The sequence below is a fragment of the Chiloscyllium punctatum genome, chromosome 16, assembly GCF_047496795.1.
Source record: "Chiloscyllium punctatum isolate Juve2018m chromosome 16, sChiPun1.3, whole genome shotgun sequence".
NCBI lineage: Eukaryota > Metazoa > Chordata > Chondrichthyes > Orectolobiformes > Hemiscylliidae > Chiloscyllium > Chiloscyllium punctatum.
This window is the reverse complement of record NC_092754.1, coordinates 6,776,081-6,792,086: the sequence shown is the minus strand read 5'-3', so window position 1 is coordinate 6,792,086 and position 16,006 is coordinate 6,776,081. Positions and strand designations below refer to the sequence as shown.

The 16,006-nt window shown below is 39.5% G+C and overlaps 1 protein-coding gene across 1 annotated transcript in view; it reads left to right on the top strand.

The window, feature by feature from the left end:
• Positions 1-12,781, top strand: part of slc25a33 (solute carrier family 25 member 33) — a 40,418-nt gene extending 27,637 nt beyond the window's left edge. The window contains exons 4-7 of the mRNA XM_072586135.1: positions 6,602-6,702; positions 7,995-8,061; positions 8,156-8,430; positions 10,996-12,781. Coding sequence (XP_072442236.1) covers positions 6,602-6,702; positions 7,995-8,061; positions 8,156-8,430; positions 10,996-11,186 — 634 coding nt within the window. The 3' untranslated portion in view covers positions 11,187-12,781. The remainder of the gene's footprint in view (positions 1-6,601; positions 6,703-7,994; positions 8,062-8,155; positions 8,431-10,995) is intronic.
• Positions 12,782-16,006: the final 3,225 nt, after the last annotated feature.

Here is a 16,006-nt window from a genome sequence, read left to right as displayed (position 1 = left end):
TGCTACTGGCAACACAGTTTGGTGCACCTCTGCCCATTTTTCCTCTGAACTAACCTGCCAAGCTCTCCATTTTCATTTTAGGATTCTATCTTTAAGATAATAGCCCTCAGGAATAAATTGATTCCTTTTCTGAGTATGCATATATTTGTGGGTGGCACAGTGGTTAGCACTGCTGCCTCACAGCGCCAGACACCCGGGTTCAATTCCTGCCTCAGGCGACTCTCTGTGTGGAGTTTGCACGTTCTCCCTGTGTCTGTGTGGGTTTCCTCCGGGTGCTCCGGTTTCCTCCCACAGTCCAAAAATATGCAGGTTAGGTGAATTGGCCAAGTTAAATTGCCCATAGTGTTAGGTGAAGGGGTAAATGTAGGGGAATGGGTCTGGGTGGGTTGCGCTTTGGCAGGTCAGTGTGGACTTGTTGGGCCAAAGGGCCTGTTTCCACACTGTAAGTAATCTAATCTAATCTTTTATTGTCTTGTTTTTCTGTTGTAAGTCCATTTGCCTTTCAGGACTAAGCACTTCTGCCTGATCCTTTGCTTGTTCAGGTTCTTTCTGCATCATTACATCAAATAGGGTGTCCGCTAACTGAACCTCAACTCCTTCGTCTTTCTCTCTAGTTTTTGCTTCCAGCTGTGACTTATGATAGTGCGATCTTGTTACTACACAGTTTGGAAAAATTCCAGGATATTTTTCTTTTAACTCCTCAGTTCCCTGAGTTTCCCTTTGGCTTCTCCACAACAAGGGTGTCAATCCCACCTTGGATCCTTGCAATTCATTCCCAAGAGCAAACTGTATTCCTGGAACTGACACTGTCAATCACTCCCACTGTTACTTCCCAGTCTTGATTTGGCTCTCCAACCTGATCTTACAGAGGGGAACGCTACATTTCAGTTATCTATGCCACAAATTTCCCCTCTCTCTCCGGCAACATGTCCGTGTACAAATGTGTTAATCTCTTACTATTAGAGACTGATTAGATCCCGTATCTCTCAAAGTTATAACTACTTTCACAATTCCCCCTGTTCTTCCTGAGTAAATTTTACCCACTGAGGCGAAGTCTTTGTAGAGATCAGGCTCTTAACTCAATACCCTACCCCTGTTTAGGCTGTGCACTCTCCTGCTGCGCTTTGACTTTTCTTGGGGTTTTCTTTACTGCTTTTATTAATGCCACTGGCTTAGCCTCTTTTACCACATCTTTTCCCACAGTGCTTTTCTTCAGTGACCAGGACTGTGACTTTACATGTCCCACCTTACCACAGTGGAAACACTTGAGGCCTTTCACCTCCTTTTCACCCTCTTGGGCTTCTTCATCTGTGGTAAATAATTACCAGTGTGCTCTGCTTTGTTTTTTGTAGTGTAGGGTCTCCCCTTCTCCCAAATTTGTATTCTTCTCAAGATTAAATTCTTGTCGGCAGCTAAATTTTGCCTTGTGCACCAATGCATTTTCATCTGCCATCTCTGCCACTCTTCTCACTTCTTGAACTTTCTGTTCATCCACATGAATTCTTATCATCTCTGGAAGTGAGGTTTTAAACTCCCCCAGCAGAATAATCTCTCTTAGAGCCTCATAGACCTTATCTATCTTTAAGGACTACACCCAACTATCAAAATTACTATGTTTAATTTTTTTGAACTCGACATAAGTCTGACCTGATTCCTTCTTTATGTTTCTGAACTGCTGTCTATACGCTTCTGGTACTAGTCAAAATAGCCTGTTTGACATCTGCATAATCTCTTGACCCCTCTTCTGACAGCACTGCAAATACCTCACTAGCTCTGCTTGCCAGTTTAGTCTGAGCTAGAATTACCCACAAGTTCTCTGACCACTCCATCTATCTAGCCAGTTTTTCAAATGAAATAAAGAAGGTGTCGACATCTTTCTCATCAAAGTGTGGCAATGTTTTAACATGTTTGTATGCATTACTACCTTCCCTCTTCATTACCATTCTGTTAACTTGACTTGCCTGACTAAATCACAACGTCTGAAGTTCAAATTCTCTCTCCCTTTCTCTTTCTTGTCCCTCACTCCTTGCTCAGCTAAGAATCATCTCCCTTTCTTTCTCCTCTCTCGCTCACTCTCTTTCTTTATCTTCAAACTCCATTTGCCTCAGGTTGTAGTTTAAGTTTTTCTAACTCTGCCACACTTGCTGTCCTGCTTTTTATTGCGAATGTGTTTCATATGAAAAGGTGCCTTTGATAGAGAGTGTTTCCTAATTTCTTGGATCTGTGTTGATGGCAGTTGCTCTGTCCAATTTTCAACATGCCTGCCATTTTTTATATCCCTCACAATGGATCGTCTCATTGGTTCAATGTTGGTAAAACAATAAATTCAAACTCGATTGGGTTTTAGTATCCTGGGGCATAATTTAAATTGGTATTGTTGTCAAAGCAGCAACCAACTCAGGTATCCATTTCACAGCCAAATGTGCAATTTTCCAGTACACCCTGAGTCTGCTATCTGGTCATATCACAGGTACTTCTAAGGTCTCAGTGCAAAACAGTATTCACTCTGAGGTACAGTCCACACCTTCAACTTCATATCACTTTTTTTTCCCTCCTTATCAACACTCCTACTTACATCCTGAAAAAAGAATTCCAGTAGACTTATCAAAATAATTTCCATTTCATGAATACGTCCTGTCACTACTTTCCAAGTGTTCTGCTAGTAAATCTTTTGATAATAACCTCGAGCAGTTACTTCATTATCGATGTCAGGCTAACTGGTCTATAATTCCATGTTTTCTCTTTACCTCTTTTTTGAAATAGTAGGGTTACATTAGCTACCCTTTGACTATAAGAACTGTTCCAGTGTCTACAGAATCATGAAAGATTATCAATGCATTACTCGGGCCTTTTCTTTAAGAATTCTGAGATATAGCTGATCAGACCATAGGGATTTATTAGCTTTCAATCTCATTGATTTCCAACACAGGTTCTATAGAAATACTAATTACTTTCAATTCTTTCTCCTCCTCACTTGACCTTGTTCCTAATATTTTCATGTCTTCCTGTATTAAGGCAGAACCAAAGTATGTATTTAATTGGACTGCCACTTCCTTATTCCCAAAATAATTTGCCCACTTTCTGACTGTAAGGGACTTATATTGTCTTCACTAATCTTCTTCTCCTCACGTACTTCTAGAAGCTTTTTACAATTAATTTGTATGTTACCCACAAGCTTACTGCTGTATTCTATTTTCCCTCTTCTAATCAGTCCTGTTGTTCTCTTTTGTTGAAATCTAAACTGCTTCCAATTCTCAGGCCTGCTATTGTTTTAGACAATTTTTATGCTCTTTTATTGGATCTAATACTATCCAAACTTCCCTTAGCCATGGCTGAACCATCTTTTCCATTTTAATTTTTGTTATGCAGAAATGAACCACTCTTGCAGTTTCATTATAAAGCTTTTAAATATTTACTATTGCCAATCCTCCATCACATGCTTAAATCACCTCGCTAATTTATAATAGCTTGTGTCTCACCATCGTAGTTTCCTTTATTTAGATTCAGGACCCAACCCTTAGAATCAACAAGGACACTCTCCACCTTAATGAAGAATTCTATCATGTTCAGCTTACTCCTCCTCAAGAGGCCTTGCAGAACTAGATTGCCAATTATTCCTTTCTGATTACACAATACCCAGTCTAGGGTAGCCTGTTCTCTCACTGGTTCCTCAACATATTGAAACAGATACCTCCCTCCCTCACTGCAGGAATTTCTCCTCTATGATATTGTTATTGTTTTGGTTTGCTCAATCTATATGTGAATTCAAGTGATATATGTAGGTGCACCTTTATTGCTTGTCTCTAATTTCCCATTGAATGCTTGGGGATGTTTTGCGTGGCCTAAACAAAGTCAAATGGACCTATAGAGACAGAATTCAGGACTTTGAAGGGGGATAAAACTTGGGTCAAAGCAGGTTTTTCTTTCCAAATGGCCCAACCTCAGCAGGCCTGCAAGTCTGTTCAGGTCCATTTGGGTTCGCTTTCAAGAATATTTTCATTTATTAGGTCTCTGGTTTTTGGACGTGTGGCTAAAGAGTACTTGACCTGTATTAAGACTCAAGGCTTTGAGGCTCGTCTTTTTAACATTCTTAGTCCCTTTTGCATTATTTTGTACTTGTTTAATTCTCACCTTTGAATTCTGATTAAATGCTTTTCTCATTTCCCATTCTGCCTTTTATTTTGCCCTAGTATCCCTCCTCTTCTGTTTCCCTGTCTCAGTTCCCATTTCCTTGCCACTTGAGTTTAAACCCTTACTAACTGCACTAGCAAATACTTCCCCCAGGACCAGTTCCAATATCCCAAGAATTTGAAACTGTCCCCCTTGCACCTTCGCTCCAGTCACACATTTGTCTGATATATCCTGCTATTTCTCCATCTGACTAGCATATGAAACTGGTAGCAATTCTGAGATCACTACCTTCTGAGGTCCTATTTTTAATCTGTTTCCTAACTCAGCCTATGTTCTGCTTTTAAGATTTTTTTTAAACCTGTGTCATTCATACCATATGTACCACAATCATGGACTGTTCGCCCTCCCTCTCCAAAATGTCCCATACCTGCTGCAAGACATCCTTGACCCTAGCACACATGAAGCAACATACCATCCTGGAGTATTATTTACAGCCACAGACACATCTAGCTCTTTCTTATACAACTATTATTTTGGCCGTTCACTATTAGTATAGCCATCCCACACTTATTCTTCTCCTGTACAGCACTGCCAACTGTGGCGCAATGCATTTGCGTGTTGCCATTTGCCTCTGAGGAGCCATTGCCTCCCAATAGTATCCAGTGATCCATCTATTCTTACAAAGGAATGGCCACAGAGTTTCTGCATTTCCTGCCTGGTGGCCATCCAGTCCCTTCACATCTGCAGTGTGACCACCACTTTGTGCGATCCATGTTACTCTCAGCCTTGCGGATGCTCCGCTGCATCTCCAGTCGCTGGTTGAACTCTGAAACTTGGACTTCAAGGAACTGCGATAATTCTATACGTACTCTGGTCCCTGGCACTGGAACTGTGCCAGACATCCCACATAGAGCTCAAGGAGCACAACACAGCCTTGAGCTCTACTTCTTTGACTTCTCCTTTTTAAATTAAATCCTTAGATTGCCCTTAAAGTCAGCTTGTTCTTTGTTCTTGTTCTTGTTCTTTGGATCTCTGCCTTTATAAACTAAACCAAAAATAAAGACCTTTACAACCTATAAGTGAGAAAAATAGTATACTCTTCCCAGCCATTTTCGCTGTGGTACAGGGCCTCCTTCCCATACTCGAGACTTTTATTGATTCATATTTCACCATGTACCATAGTGGAATTCAAATCTATGTTCCCAGAACAATAGCTTGGGTCTCAGGATTACTCATCCAGTAACAATTTCACTGTATCATCGACACTCCCCTAAAAGAGTTGTGGGCAAACTGATTTAAAGCAGAAATTCTGGATGTACTCACCAAGTTTGGTGGAATCTGTGGAGGTAAAAAAAACAGAAATACCATTTCAAGTTAATGGTCTTGCATCAACATTTCTTCAAACACTATTTCTCTTTCCTCAAACCTGTCAAGTGCTTGCAGTAATTTAGATTAGATTTAAATTAGATTAGATTAGATTAGATTACTTACAGTGTAGAAACAGGCCCTTCAGCCCAGCAAGTCCACACCGACCCGCCAAAGTGGAACCCAACCCAGACCCATTCCCCTGCATTTACCCCTTCACCTAACACTACGGGCAATTTAGCACTGCCAATTCACCTAACCTGCACATTTTTGGACTGTGGGAGGAAACCGGAGCCCCCGGAGGAAACCCCCACAGACACGGGGAGAATGTGCAAACTTCACACAGTCAATCGCCTGAGGTGGGAACTGAACCTGAGTCTCTGGCGCTGTGAGGCAGCAGTGCTAACCACTGCTGAAACAAAATTCTGGTTTTGTTTCAGGTTACCAGCATCTTCAGTACATTTTTATGGACAAACTGGTGATATACCACTCTATATTACCTTGATGGGTCATCAAATGCTAAATCTTGCAACATTAGCCTTTCCTCAACCCAGGCATACTGACAATAATTATGCTTATTAGTCCCTAGTTCACGTACCATAGACAGGGAAACCTTCTGGTCTATACAGTGCACCTACCTATTGAGCAACTTCTTTCAGTGAATATATATATTATGTAAAGTTTTTAAATTGTTAGTTATTATGCAGATCTGTTCTGATGACAAACACAGGGATCTCTGGTATACAAGACCACGGATGTGATTGTAGTTGCTTTATTTCCAGATTGAGCAACAGACTATTCAGATAAATCTTGAAATAAACCAAATTCATCCGTAAGTCTTCTTTGGTATCCTCTTAGCTGACCACACTGATATGCATTTTTTCATGTCAAGTAAATTGGATTCCTGGGGTCCACAAGTCCTTTCATGATATTTTTTACCTTGCAATTTGCTGACGTAGTCAGTATCTTAAGCATTAAACGATATCCTGCATTTTTAAATACCAGGTTCTAATGTTACCTAAATTATTTAATAATTCAGTGTGTCTGTTATCCATCATTAAGTGCAATAAATGTTTAATGAGTTGTTATTTTTGTGCCTGTACAGAGCAATCTACTTTGCTGCATACTCCAAAACGAAGGAGAAGTGTAATGCAATCTTTGTGCCAAATTCTAATGTTGTCAACATGTGTTCTGCTGGTTTTGCAAGTAAGTACTAAGTAATTATTAAGTATTAACTAAAATATTTATTTGGGAGTAGGCCATTCAACTCTGAGCACTCCCTGACGTTGAGGTCATGGCAGGTTTTCTATTTCAATACCATTTCCTGCACTATCTCCACAGTCCTTGATTTTAAAATGTAGACATTTATCAATATCAGTTTTGAATATACTCAATGGCTGAGTTGCCATAGTCATCTGGGATAGAGTATTCCAAAGGTTCACCACCATCTGATTGAAATTAAAGATTCCTCTCCTTAGTCCTAAATGAACTGCCCCTTACTCTGAGATTGTGACCTCTGGTTCTAGAGGTCCTCCTGCCAGTAGAAATCTATTTATGCCTACCTGGTCAGTCTCTAAAAGCATTTTGTGTATTGAATAAGATCAGCTCTCATTCTTTAAAACTCAAGAATATAGGCCCACTCTATTTAATATTTCCTCACAGGACTATCTTTTCAACCCAAGAATTAGTTTAGTGAAACTTAGTTGCACTCACTTTGTGACAGGTACATCTTTCCATATGTGAGGAGATCAAAACTGCACTCAGTGTTCAGTGTGGTGTCATCTGTGCGCAATTGCATTACAACATCTTTTCTCCATACTGAAATCCTCTTGTAATAAAAGCAAACATGCAATCTCCGCTCTTAATTGGTTGCTGTATATTCATATCTTCCCAGACCTTCAATGCCATTTACCATGGGGTGGGTGTGCACTTTTTCAATATTAAAAGGGGTGTTTTGATGTTTCCAACTTATTAGAGATAACAGACAGGTAGATGGCAGTAAAATATTTTCAACAGTTGAGGAAACTTGGACTGAGGGCATAGTATTAAATTTTAGTGCAAGACTTTTTGAAATAATATTTGGAAACACTTGACACATAGGTTTGGAGCTCTTCCTGAAAGTGGGAACTGATGCTAGACCAATTATTAATTTTAATCTGAGATTAGTTTTCAAAACTTTTCCAGTGATATTAAGGTGGGGTTTGTGGAGTTACATTGTGAATTAATCATATTCTCATTGAATGACAGCCCCTCACCTATTCTAAGTGGCTTATTCTTGTTTCTGTATGCCTTATCAAATTATCCAAATTTTATTTTTACTCATCCACAAATGAGTACTATGAATTGTATCACATCCATATATAAAATATGACTGCTATTAATGTGCTTTGTTAAAATGTTGATCCCTGAAGCTGATGGTCATGCTTGATCATTGTATTTGTGATAATATTTCAAAATGTGAACTGGAATTAAATACATGTGCCTCTTTTATATACTAGGCTTCATTACAAACACATTGATGAACCCAATTTGGTTGGTCAAAACAAGAATGCAGCTGGAAAGCAGGTAGGCTACACGAACATATGTGATTTAAAATGTTTGCATTCATCGTAACCAAGATGAAATTCTTAACCTTTTACTGATTTCTCACTATTTGTAGGAAGCGAGGTGAGAAAGCAACAAATGCTCTCCAGTGTGCAAAAAATGTTTATCAAACAGAAGGATTCAAAGGTTTTTACAGAGGCTTGACTGCCTCGTATGCTGGGATCTCTGAGACTGTGATTCATTTTGTTATTTATGAAGCATTGAAGAAACATTTAGAGGAATGGAGATTTGCTGTGAGGGAAAATGACAAGACGGCTTCAGACTTCTTAGGATTGATGATGGCAGCTGGCTTTTCTAAGACTTGTGCATCTTGTACTGCTTACCCTCATGGTACGTCTCCCTTGTTCTTCCCCTTTGATTTGTTGATTACTGCCTTTAGTTAACTGATATATGACAGCAATTTGATTTTTTTTTAAATCTAAAATTCTGTCAATGTCACCGAATTGTATTTTACTTTGGAAACTGGATATAATTTTCTTTTATTTTATGGAATTTTTGAGGCCTGCCATGAAGGAATCTGATAACATTTAATTTTTGTCTTTATAGAACAATGTTCTGTTGACTTTTACTTTTGTTCCCCCCAATGCATTTAATAGGAACATAGTCATGACCCTCTTATTGTGCTGTACGGTTTTAAATTTGTCAATTCAGATCTATAGCTTTCACTTTCTGGTGATCAAGTGAAGTGGACTGCAAAATTAGTTGCTCAAAAACCTAGCTGCAATTGTATTTTGTTCTGTTGACTAATGGTGTAGTGCAACCAACTTTTACAGGGACAGCTTTGATTTGTTGTGTTAATCATAGTATCATGTGACGGTGATCACATTGTTTGAGATTCACCAAGAATATAAATGTTAAAATGACTTTATATTAAAAAAATGTCCAGTCCCAGCATGGTCACAAAGCGGTGAGGAGAGATTGGAGTCTATTGGGATAGTGTCCACTGGAGTTTAGAAGAATGAGGTGAGGAGGGAAGGAATCTCATAGAACCCTGTAAAATTATAACAGGACTGAATGGGTTAGGTGCCGAAACGATGTTCAGAACCAGGAGACATCGTTTTAGTGTAAGTCCTCTCGGACCTTATAAAAGTTTATAAAATCATGAGGGGCACATATAGGGTGAACAATCAAGGCCTTTTCACCAGGGTAGGGGAGTCCAGAACTAGAGGGCATAGGTTTAAAGTGAGAGGGGAAAGATTTAAACGGAACCTGAGGGACAGCGTTTTCATGCAGAGGGTGATGTGTGTATGGAATAAGCTACCAGAGAAAGCGGTGGAGGCTGGTACAGTTACAACATTTAAAAGGCTTCTGGATGAGTACAGGATAGGAAGGATTTAGAGGGATCTGGGCCAAATGCAGGCAAATTGGACTAGTTTAGAAAATCTGGTTGGCATTGGCAGGTTAGACCACAGGGTCTCTCTTCGTCCTGTTCATCTCGGACTCTATAACACTATATGAAAGCTATAGGGAGAAAAATATTTTGTTTTATCTTATTTTCCGTCATAACTTAGATTCACTTTAACGTCTTCTTTGTCTTCTGTGTTGTATTTAATTATTTCTTCCTTTATTGTTAAATCCTCCCTTCTCCAAAGAAACTCTCCTTTCTTCTGAAGGCATTGGTTCCCATCAAGGTGTATGGCTTCTTTGTGGCTGCAAGTAATTTCAGTTCCTATGGCACATTTTCCCAACTAACTGCAGATAATTTCACGATACTTGGAATGATCATACTTCCCTAAACCCAGTGTTGTGCAATTATAAATGTGCATATACAAAGTGATTTACAATGCTGACTGCAGCTTTTAGTATTAGTCGAATGCAGTAAAATATACCCTTGTTTGCTGTCACAACCTGTGTTTCAACACTAGGCTTGTTCTCCTTTTATGATTTATGCTTTGGCAAGTTTATTTCAAGAATGATTGATAAAATCATATGATTCAAAGAAAGCTATTCAGTTGTACTTGGGCCAGTTCTTGGAAAAAGCTATCCAATTATTCCAACACCTCTGCTCTTTGCCTACAGACCTGCAATTATATCCTTTTAAAATAAGTAACCAATTCCCTTTTAAAAGATACCATTGAATTTGCTTCCATCAGTTCCTCAAACTCTGTCCTTCAGATAATCATAAATTCTGTGCACAAAATAAAAATTTTCATCTCCACTCTGGTTCTTTTATCATCCTATCTTTATTTTCACTTTTTCATTCTGACTTTATTTTACTTCATACAGTGATGTGTATAATTTATTACTTGTCTAGAAAAAAGTTGAAAAGTGCTCCTGCATGTACGCTCACATTATAGTGGACCCCTGGTGTTTCAGAGGACTATTTGGAGTGGTGCAAAGCTATTCCCACCGGGAAGGTGCTGGACTTGTGCTGAGGAGTTCAACTGCTCGCCTCTTAATCCTCTATCTAGAGTCATGCAAAATAATGAGTTAGATTCTGTGTACGAGGAGAAAGTAAGGACTGCAGATGCTAGAGATCAGAGCTGTAAATGTGTTGCTGGAAAAGCGCAGCAGGTCAGGCAGCATCCAAGGAACAGGAGAATCGACGTTTCGGGCATAAGCCCTTCTTCAGGAATGCCCGAAACTTCGATTCTCCTGTTCCTCGGATGGTGCCTGACCTGCTGCGCTTTTCCAGCAACACATTTTCAGCCTAGATTCTGTGTACACCAACTATTCAGTGACTTTTTTTAAGAAAGTACATATGAAGACAGATCAACTTTTCCTTTGATAAAAGACCCATGGTCTGGACATGCCCCTGTACAGTTGGTACTTAGTTAAAGAACAGGATTGCTAGCTGTTTTTTGTGGGTCAGTTAATTATGCTGAGCGGAGCATCAAAGTGAAAATTGAAGAGAAGTTAAAATAGCATTTTCATTATTTTTCATTTGTTTTTCAGAGGTAATAAGGACACGATTACGGGAAGAAGGCACAAAGTACAAATCATTTTTGCAAACTGCACGTCTAGTGGCAATAGAGGAAGGTTATTTTGCTTTTTATAGAGGACTACAAGCACAGCTGATACGGCAGATTCCAAACACTGCCATAATGATGGCTACATATGAGCTGATTGTTCATGTTTTGGGATAGTGTTGGAAGTAAAACAAAACTCAACAATCAACGGATTCTGTTTTATTGCACTGCAGTATCATAAAGAGCCACAAACTAAACAAAAACGTGAGAAGTCACTGGTCAGACTAGAGACTGTTCAGGTCAAGTACAAAGGTGAGATGTTCTCTCTGGATTTGAGCCAAGTGGGCACTTTGGGTGCAAGAACTGGCATTAACTTCCCTTGGTGAACCAGAAACAAACTTACAAGGGTTCCTGTTACTGATTGCTCTCTGGTGATTTCTACACCGTATACTAAAGGGCATTCACTCATACCAAAACCATGATGTCCTCTCTGGATTGCTGCTGCTAGAACAGGCTGTCAAATTGGACGCTTGGGGAAGTTTCTAGCTGGCAGGCAGCACCTGTAAAATCGTACCAAAGTAAGAATGATCACTGACAGAAAACTGACAAAACAAAAGAAACATACTTTCTCTGAACCTAATCTGTGCAGTGATATCTGTGTATTGGTCTCTAGTCATCACTATTTATTTTTATGAAGTGAAGTTGCAAATTTCATTGTGATCCCATTTTTCTCATGGAATGCATAGGATTTTTCTTTTGGCCTTCTGAAAATCTTCAGAAGCTTTTTGAAGGGAATATGTATATTTTGCAATGTGTATGGTTTTTGTTGTGTTTAGCTAATGTGTTTATACTGAATGCAGTACAGAATACCTGCTATGTGCAGTTACAGAAGAAAATGAGAGTAATTGTTGATTAATTTGATTTAGTATGTCTTTATCAAAATGTGGAAACTGGAAACTTATCCCTTCAGCTACAATGGCGTATTACAAGACTTGAAAGGAAAATGTACATCTTATTACTTAAAAAACACCGATAATGCTGTCATGCTACTTAGACACTCTTAATTATTTTAGTTTACAACTGAGTCATCTAAAAATGAAGTTTAGAACTTATTCTATTCAATGTAAAGTTATCAGGGCTAAATTGAACTCCAGACTTTAATCCTTCATTTTTTTATCTGATTACCAGCATCTGTGGTATTTCACATTTTCTTCTGACAATTATTTCAATGTTCAATCAGCAGAAAGCTGATACTGTTAAAACCTGCAGTGGTAATCATTTGAAAAAATGTGCGTATTTTACTCTTAATTTTACATGTGTGCCTTATCAGAGTTGACAAGCTAACATTGGAATGGGATGAAATTTGTTTTCTATGATGAGTACTGCAGGTTTTAATATGACCTGGTAATCAAACATTTTGATATATATTTCCCATTCCAAACTGGTTGCCAAGTTATTTTCTCCCCAGATATTTAAATGTTTTCATTTAATGACTATATTTGAGGGTAGGTGAAAGAGATACTATGATAATGCTCTTCCACAGCAATACATGAAGTTTTAGTAGCAACAAATAGAAATGTTTTGGCTCACCTCAGAATTTAGGAAAGTGTTATCGGGTGATACTTTTTAAGGGAAATAAATATTAGTGACTTAGTCATGTTACACTTTTGCTTGCATTCAGCATGTGTTACTGTTGGATTTGTTTCTTCTCAAAATATTCTGAATCTGTGCAAGAATTTCCATCTAAATAAACGCCTTCGTCCTAAATTTTCTACCAAGCATTTCAGTTATTGTGTTGTTGCAATTCAGCAGCAGGCTATAGTTAATCTGAATACCAAAAGAAAAGGAAGTAATACATCTTGCTTTCTTCAACCTCTATGGTTGCAATCATCTATTTTGTTCTAATAATAACCCCTCGGCTACATCACTGACCAAAAAAAACACAATTATATTTTCAGTAAAATGTGGAGGTACTAATGCCTTGAATCACAGCTGGATTTTTTGCCAAGTTCGCTAATTTTTGATTGCAAGTTGTATGAAGCCTTCCCTTCACTGGTGAGTTCCACATATGGGTTTAACTTGATTACCCTGATAGAAAGTGAGTTTTATTCATTTGAGTTTTGCAGTGAGTAATGTTATCTTGTACCAGGTCCGTTGGAAGGAAGAAGTTGTTATTGAAGTTGTAAAAAAAATTGGAAATGCAATTTAATTTGTCAATTAAAATACAAGCAATGCTCAAATAATTGTAGGATTTTCAGATGTATTCTACGAACACTGTTGAAATGCTTCAGCTTTTTCTTTTGGATTCTTATTCCTTTGGAGAACTGTAAAATTATCCTGCCTCTTTAAGAAAAAGACATAACGATTTCTCTTAAAACATGCTGGCTGAACATGTAGGTGAATAACAGAACAGTAGGATTGCACAGCTCTTTTAAACCCAACAAAGCAAATCCTATCTTCATAAGAAAGAATTTAGTCGTTTGGAATATCCTTAGACAAACCTGTTTGATTGGATAATCCAAAGATCCATTCCATCTTAGACATTAAACATTAAATTTAACTAATTTAGTCTGGAAGTGATTTATTTCCTCTCTATTTAGGGCGTTACCTTAAACTTCTGAAGTGTTTGAAAAATGCACTTGTTAAAATTTATAAGATTGTTTAGGCCTAGTCCTCACTCCTAATGAAGGGCTTATGCTTGAAATGTCAATTCTCCTTTTCCTTGGATGCTGCCTGACCTGCTGTGCTTTTCCAGCACCACACTCTCGACACTCATCTCCAGCATCTACACTGCTCACTTTCTCCTATCACTTCAGGGTAAATTAGAGGAACGAACGTGCTCATACAACTTGTACTGAATTCTAACTGACAACAAGCAGGTGGCTTGATTGATAAAGGTTAAAGTGGGTGTAGAGTGTCATAGAGTCATAGACATGTACAGCATGGAAACAGACTCTTCGATCCAACTTGTCCATGCCGACCAGATATCCCAACCCAAACTAGTCCCACCTGCCAGCACCTGGCCCATATCCCTCCGAACCCTTCCTATTCATATACCCATCCAGATGCGTTTAAAAGTTGCAATTGTACCAGCCTCCACCACTTCCTCTGGCAGCTCATTCCATACACGTACCACCCTCTGTGTGAAAGAGTTGCCCCTTAGGTCTCCTTTATATCTTTCCCCTCTCATCCTAAACCTATGCCCTCTAGTTCTGGACTTCCCCCCCCCCCCCCCCACCTCAGGGAAGAGACTTTGTCTATTTATCCTATCCATGCCCCCTCATGACTTTATAAACCTCTGAGGTCACCCCTCAGCCTCTGACATTCCAGGGAAAACAGCCCCAGCCTGTTCAACCTCTCCCTATAGCTCAAATCCTCCAACCCTGGCAACATCCTTGTAAATCTTTTCTGAATCCTTTCAAGTTTCACCACATCCTATCAATAGGAAAAATGCTAGAATTGCACACAATATTCCAAAAGTGGCCAAACCAATGTCCCGTACAGCCGCAATATGACTTCCCAACTCCTGTACTCAATAATCTGACCAATAAAGGAAAGCATACCAAACGCCTTCTTCACTATCGTATCTACATGTGACTCCACTTTCAAGGAGCTATGAACCTGCACTCCAAGGTCTCTTTGTTCAGCAACACTCCCTAGGACCTTACCATTAAGGTGTATAAGTCCTGCTAAGATTTGCTTTCCCAAAATGCAGCACCTCACATTTATCTGAATTAAACCCCAACTGCCACTTCTCAGCCCATTGGCCCATCTGATCAAGATCCTATTGTAATCTGAGGTAACCCTCTTCGCTGTCCTCTACACCTCCAATTTTAGTGTCATCTGCAAACTTACTAGCTGTACCTCTTATGCTTGCATCCAAATCATTTATGTAAATGACAAAAAGTAGAGGACCCAGTACCGATCCTTGTGGCACTCCACTGGTCACAGGCCTCCAGTCTGAAAAACAACCCTCCATCACCACCCTCTGCCTTCTATCTTTGAGACAGTTCTTTGAGACAATTAGTCCAAATGGCTAATTCTCCCTGTATTCCGTGAGATCTAACCTTGCTAATCAGTCTCCCATGGGGAACCTTGTTGAACGCCTTACTGCAGTCCATATAGAGTCATAGAGATGTACAGCACGGAAACAGACCCTTCGGTCCAACCCATCCATGGCGACCAGGTGTCCCATCCCAATCTTGTCCCACCTGCCAGCACCTGGCCCATATCTCTCCAAACTTTCCTATTCAATACCCATCCAAATGCCTCTTAAATGTTACAATTGTGCCAGCTTCCACCACTTCCTCTGGCATCTCATTCCATACATGTACCACCCTCTGTGTGTAAAAGTTGCCCCTTAGGTCTCTTCTATATCTTTCCCCTCTCACCCTAAACCTATGCCCTCTAGTTCTGGACCCCCCTGACCCCAGGAAAAAGACTTTGCCTATTTGCCCTATCCGTGCCCCTCATAATTTTGTAAACTTCTATAAGGTCACCCCTCAGCCTCCGACGCTCCAGGGAAAACAGCCCCAGCCTGTTCAGCCTCTCCCTATAGCTCAAATCCTCCCTCTGTTAACATCGTTGTAAATCTTTTCTGAACCCTTTCAAGTTTCACAATGTCCTTCCGATAGGAAGGAGACCAGAATTGCACGCAATATTCCAACAGTGGCCTAACCAATGTCCTGTACGGCCACAACATGACCTCTCAACTCCTGTACACAATACTCTGACCAATACCAAACACCTTCTTCACTATCTTATTATAGATCACATCTACTGCTCTGCCCTCATCAATCCTCTTTGTTACTTCTTCAAAAAACTCAATCAAGTTTGTCAGACATGTTTTCCCAAGAACAAAGCCATGTTGACTATTACTAATCAGTCCTTGCCTTTCCAAATACATGTACATCCTGTCCCTCAGGATTCTTTCCAACAACTTGCCCACCACTGACATCAGGCTCACTGGTCTACAGTTCCCTGGCTTGTCCTTACCA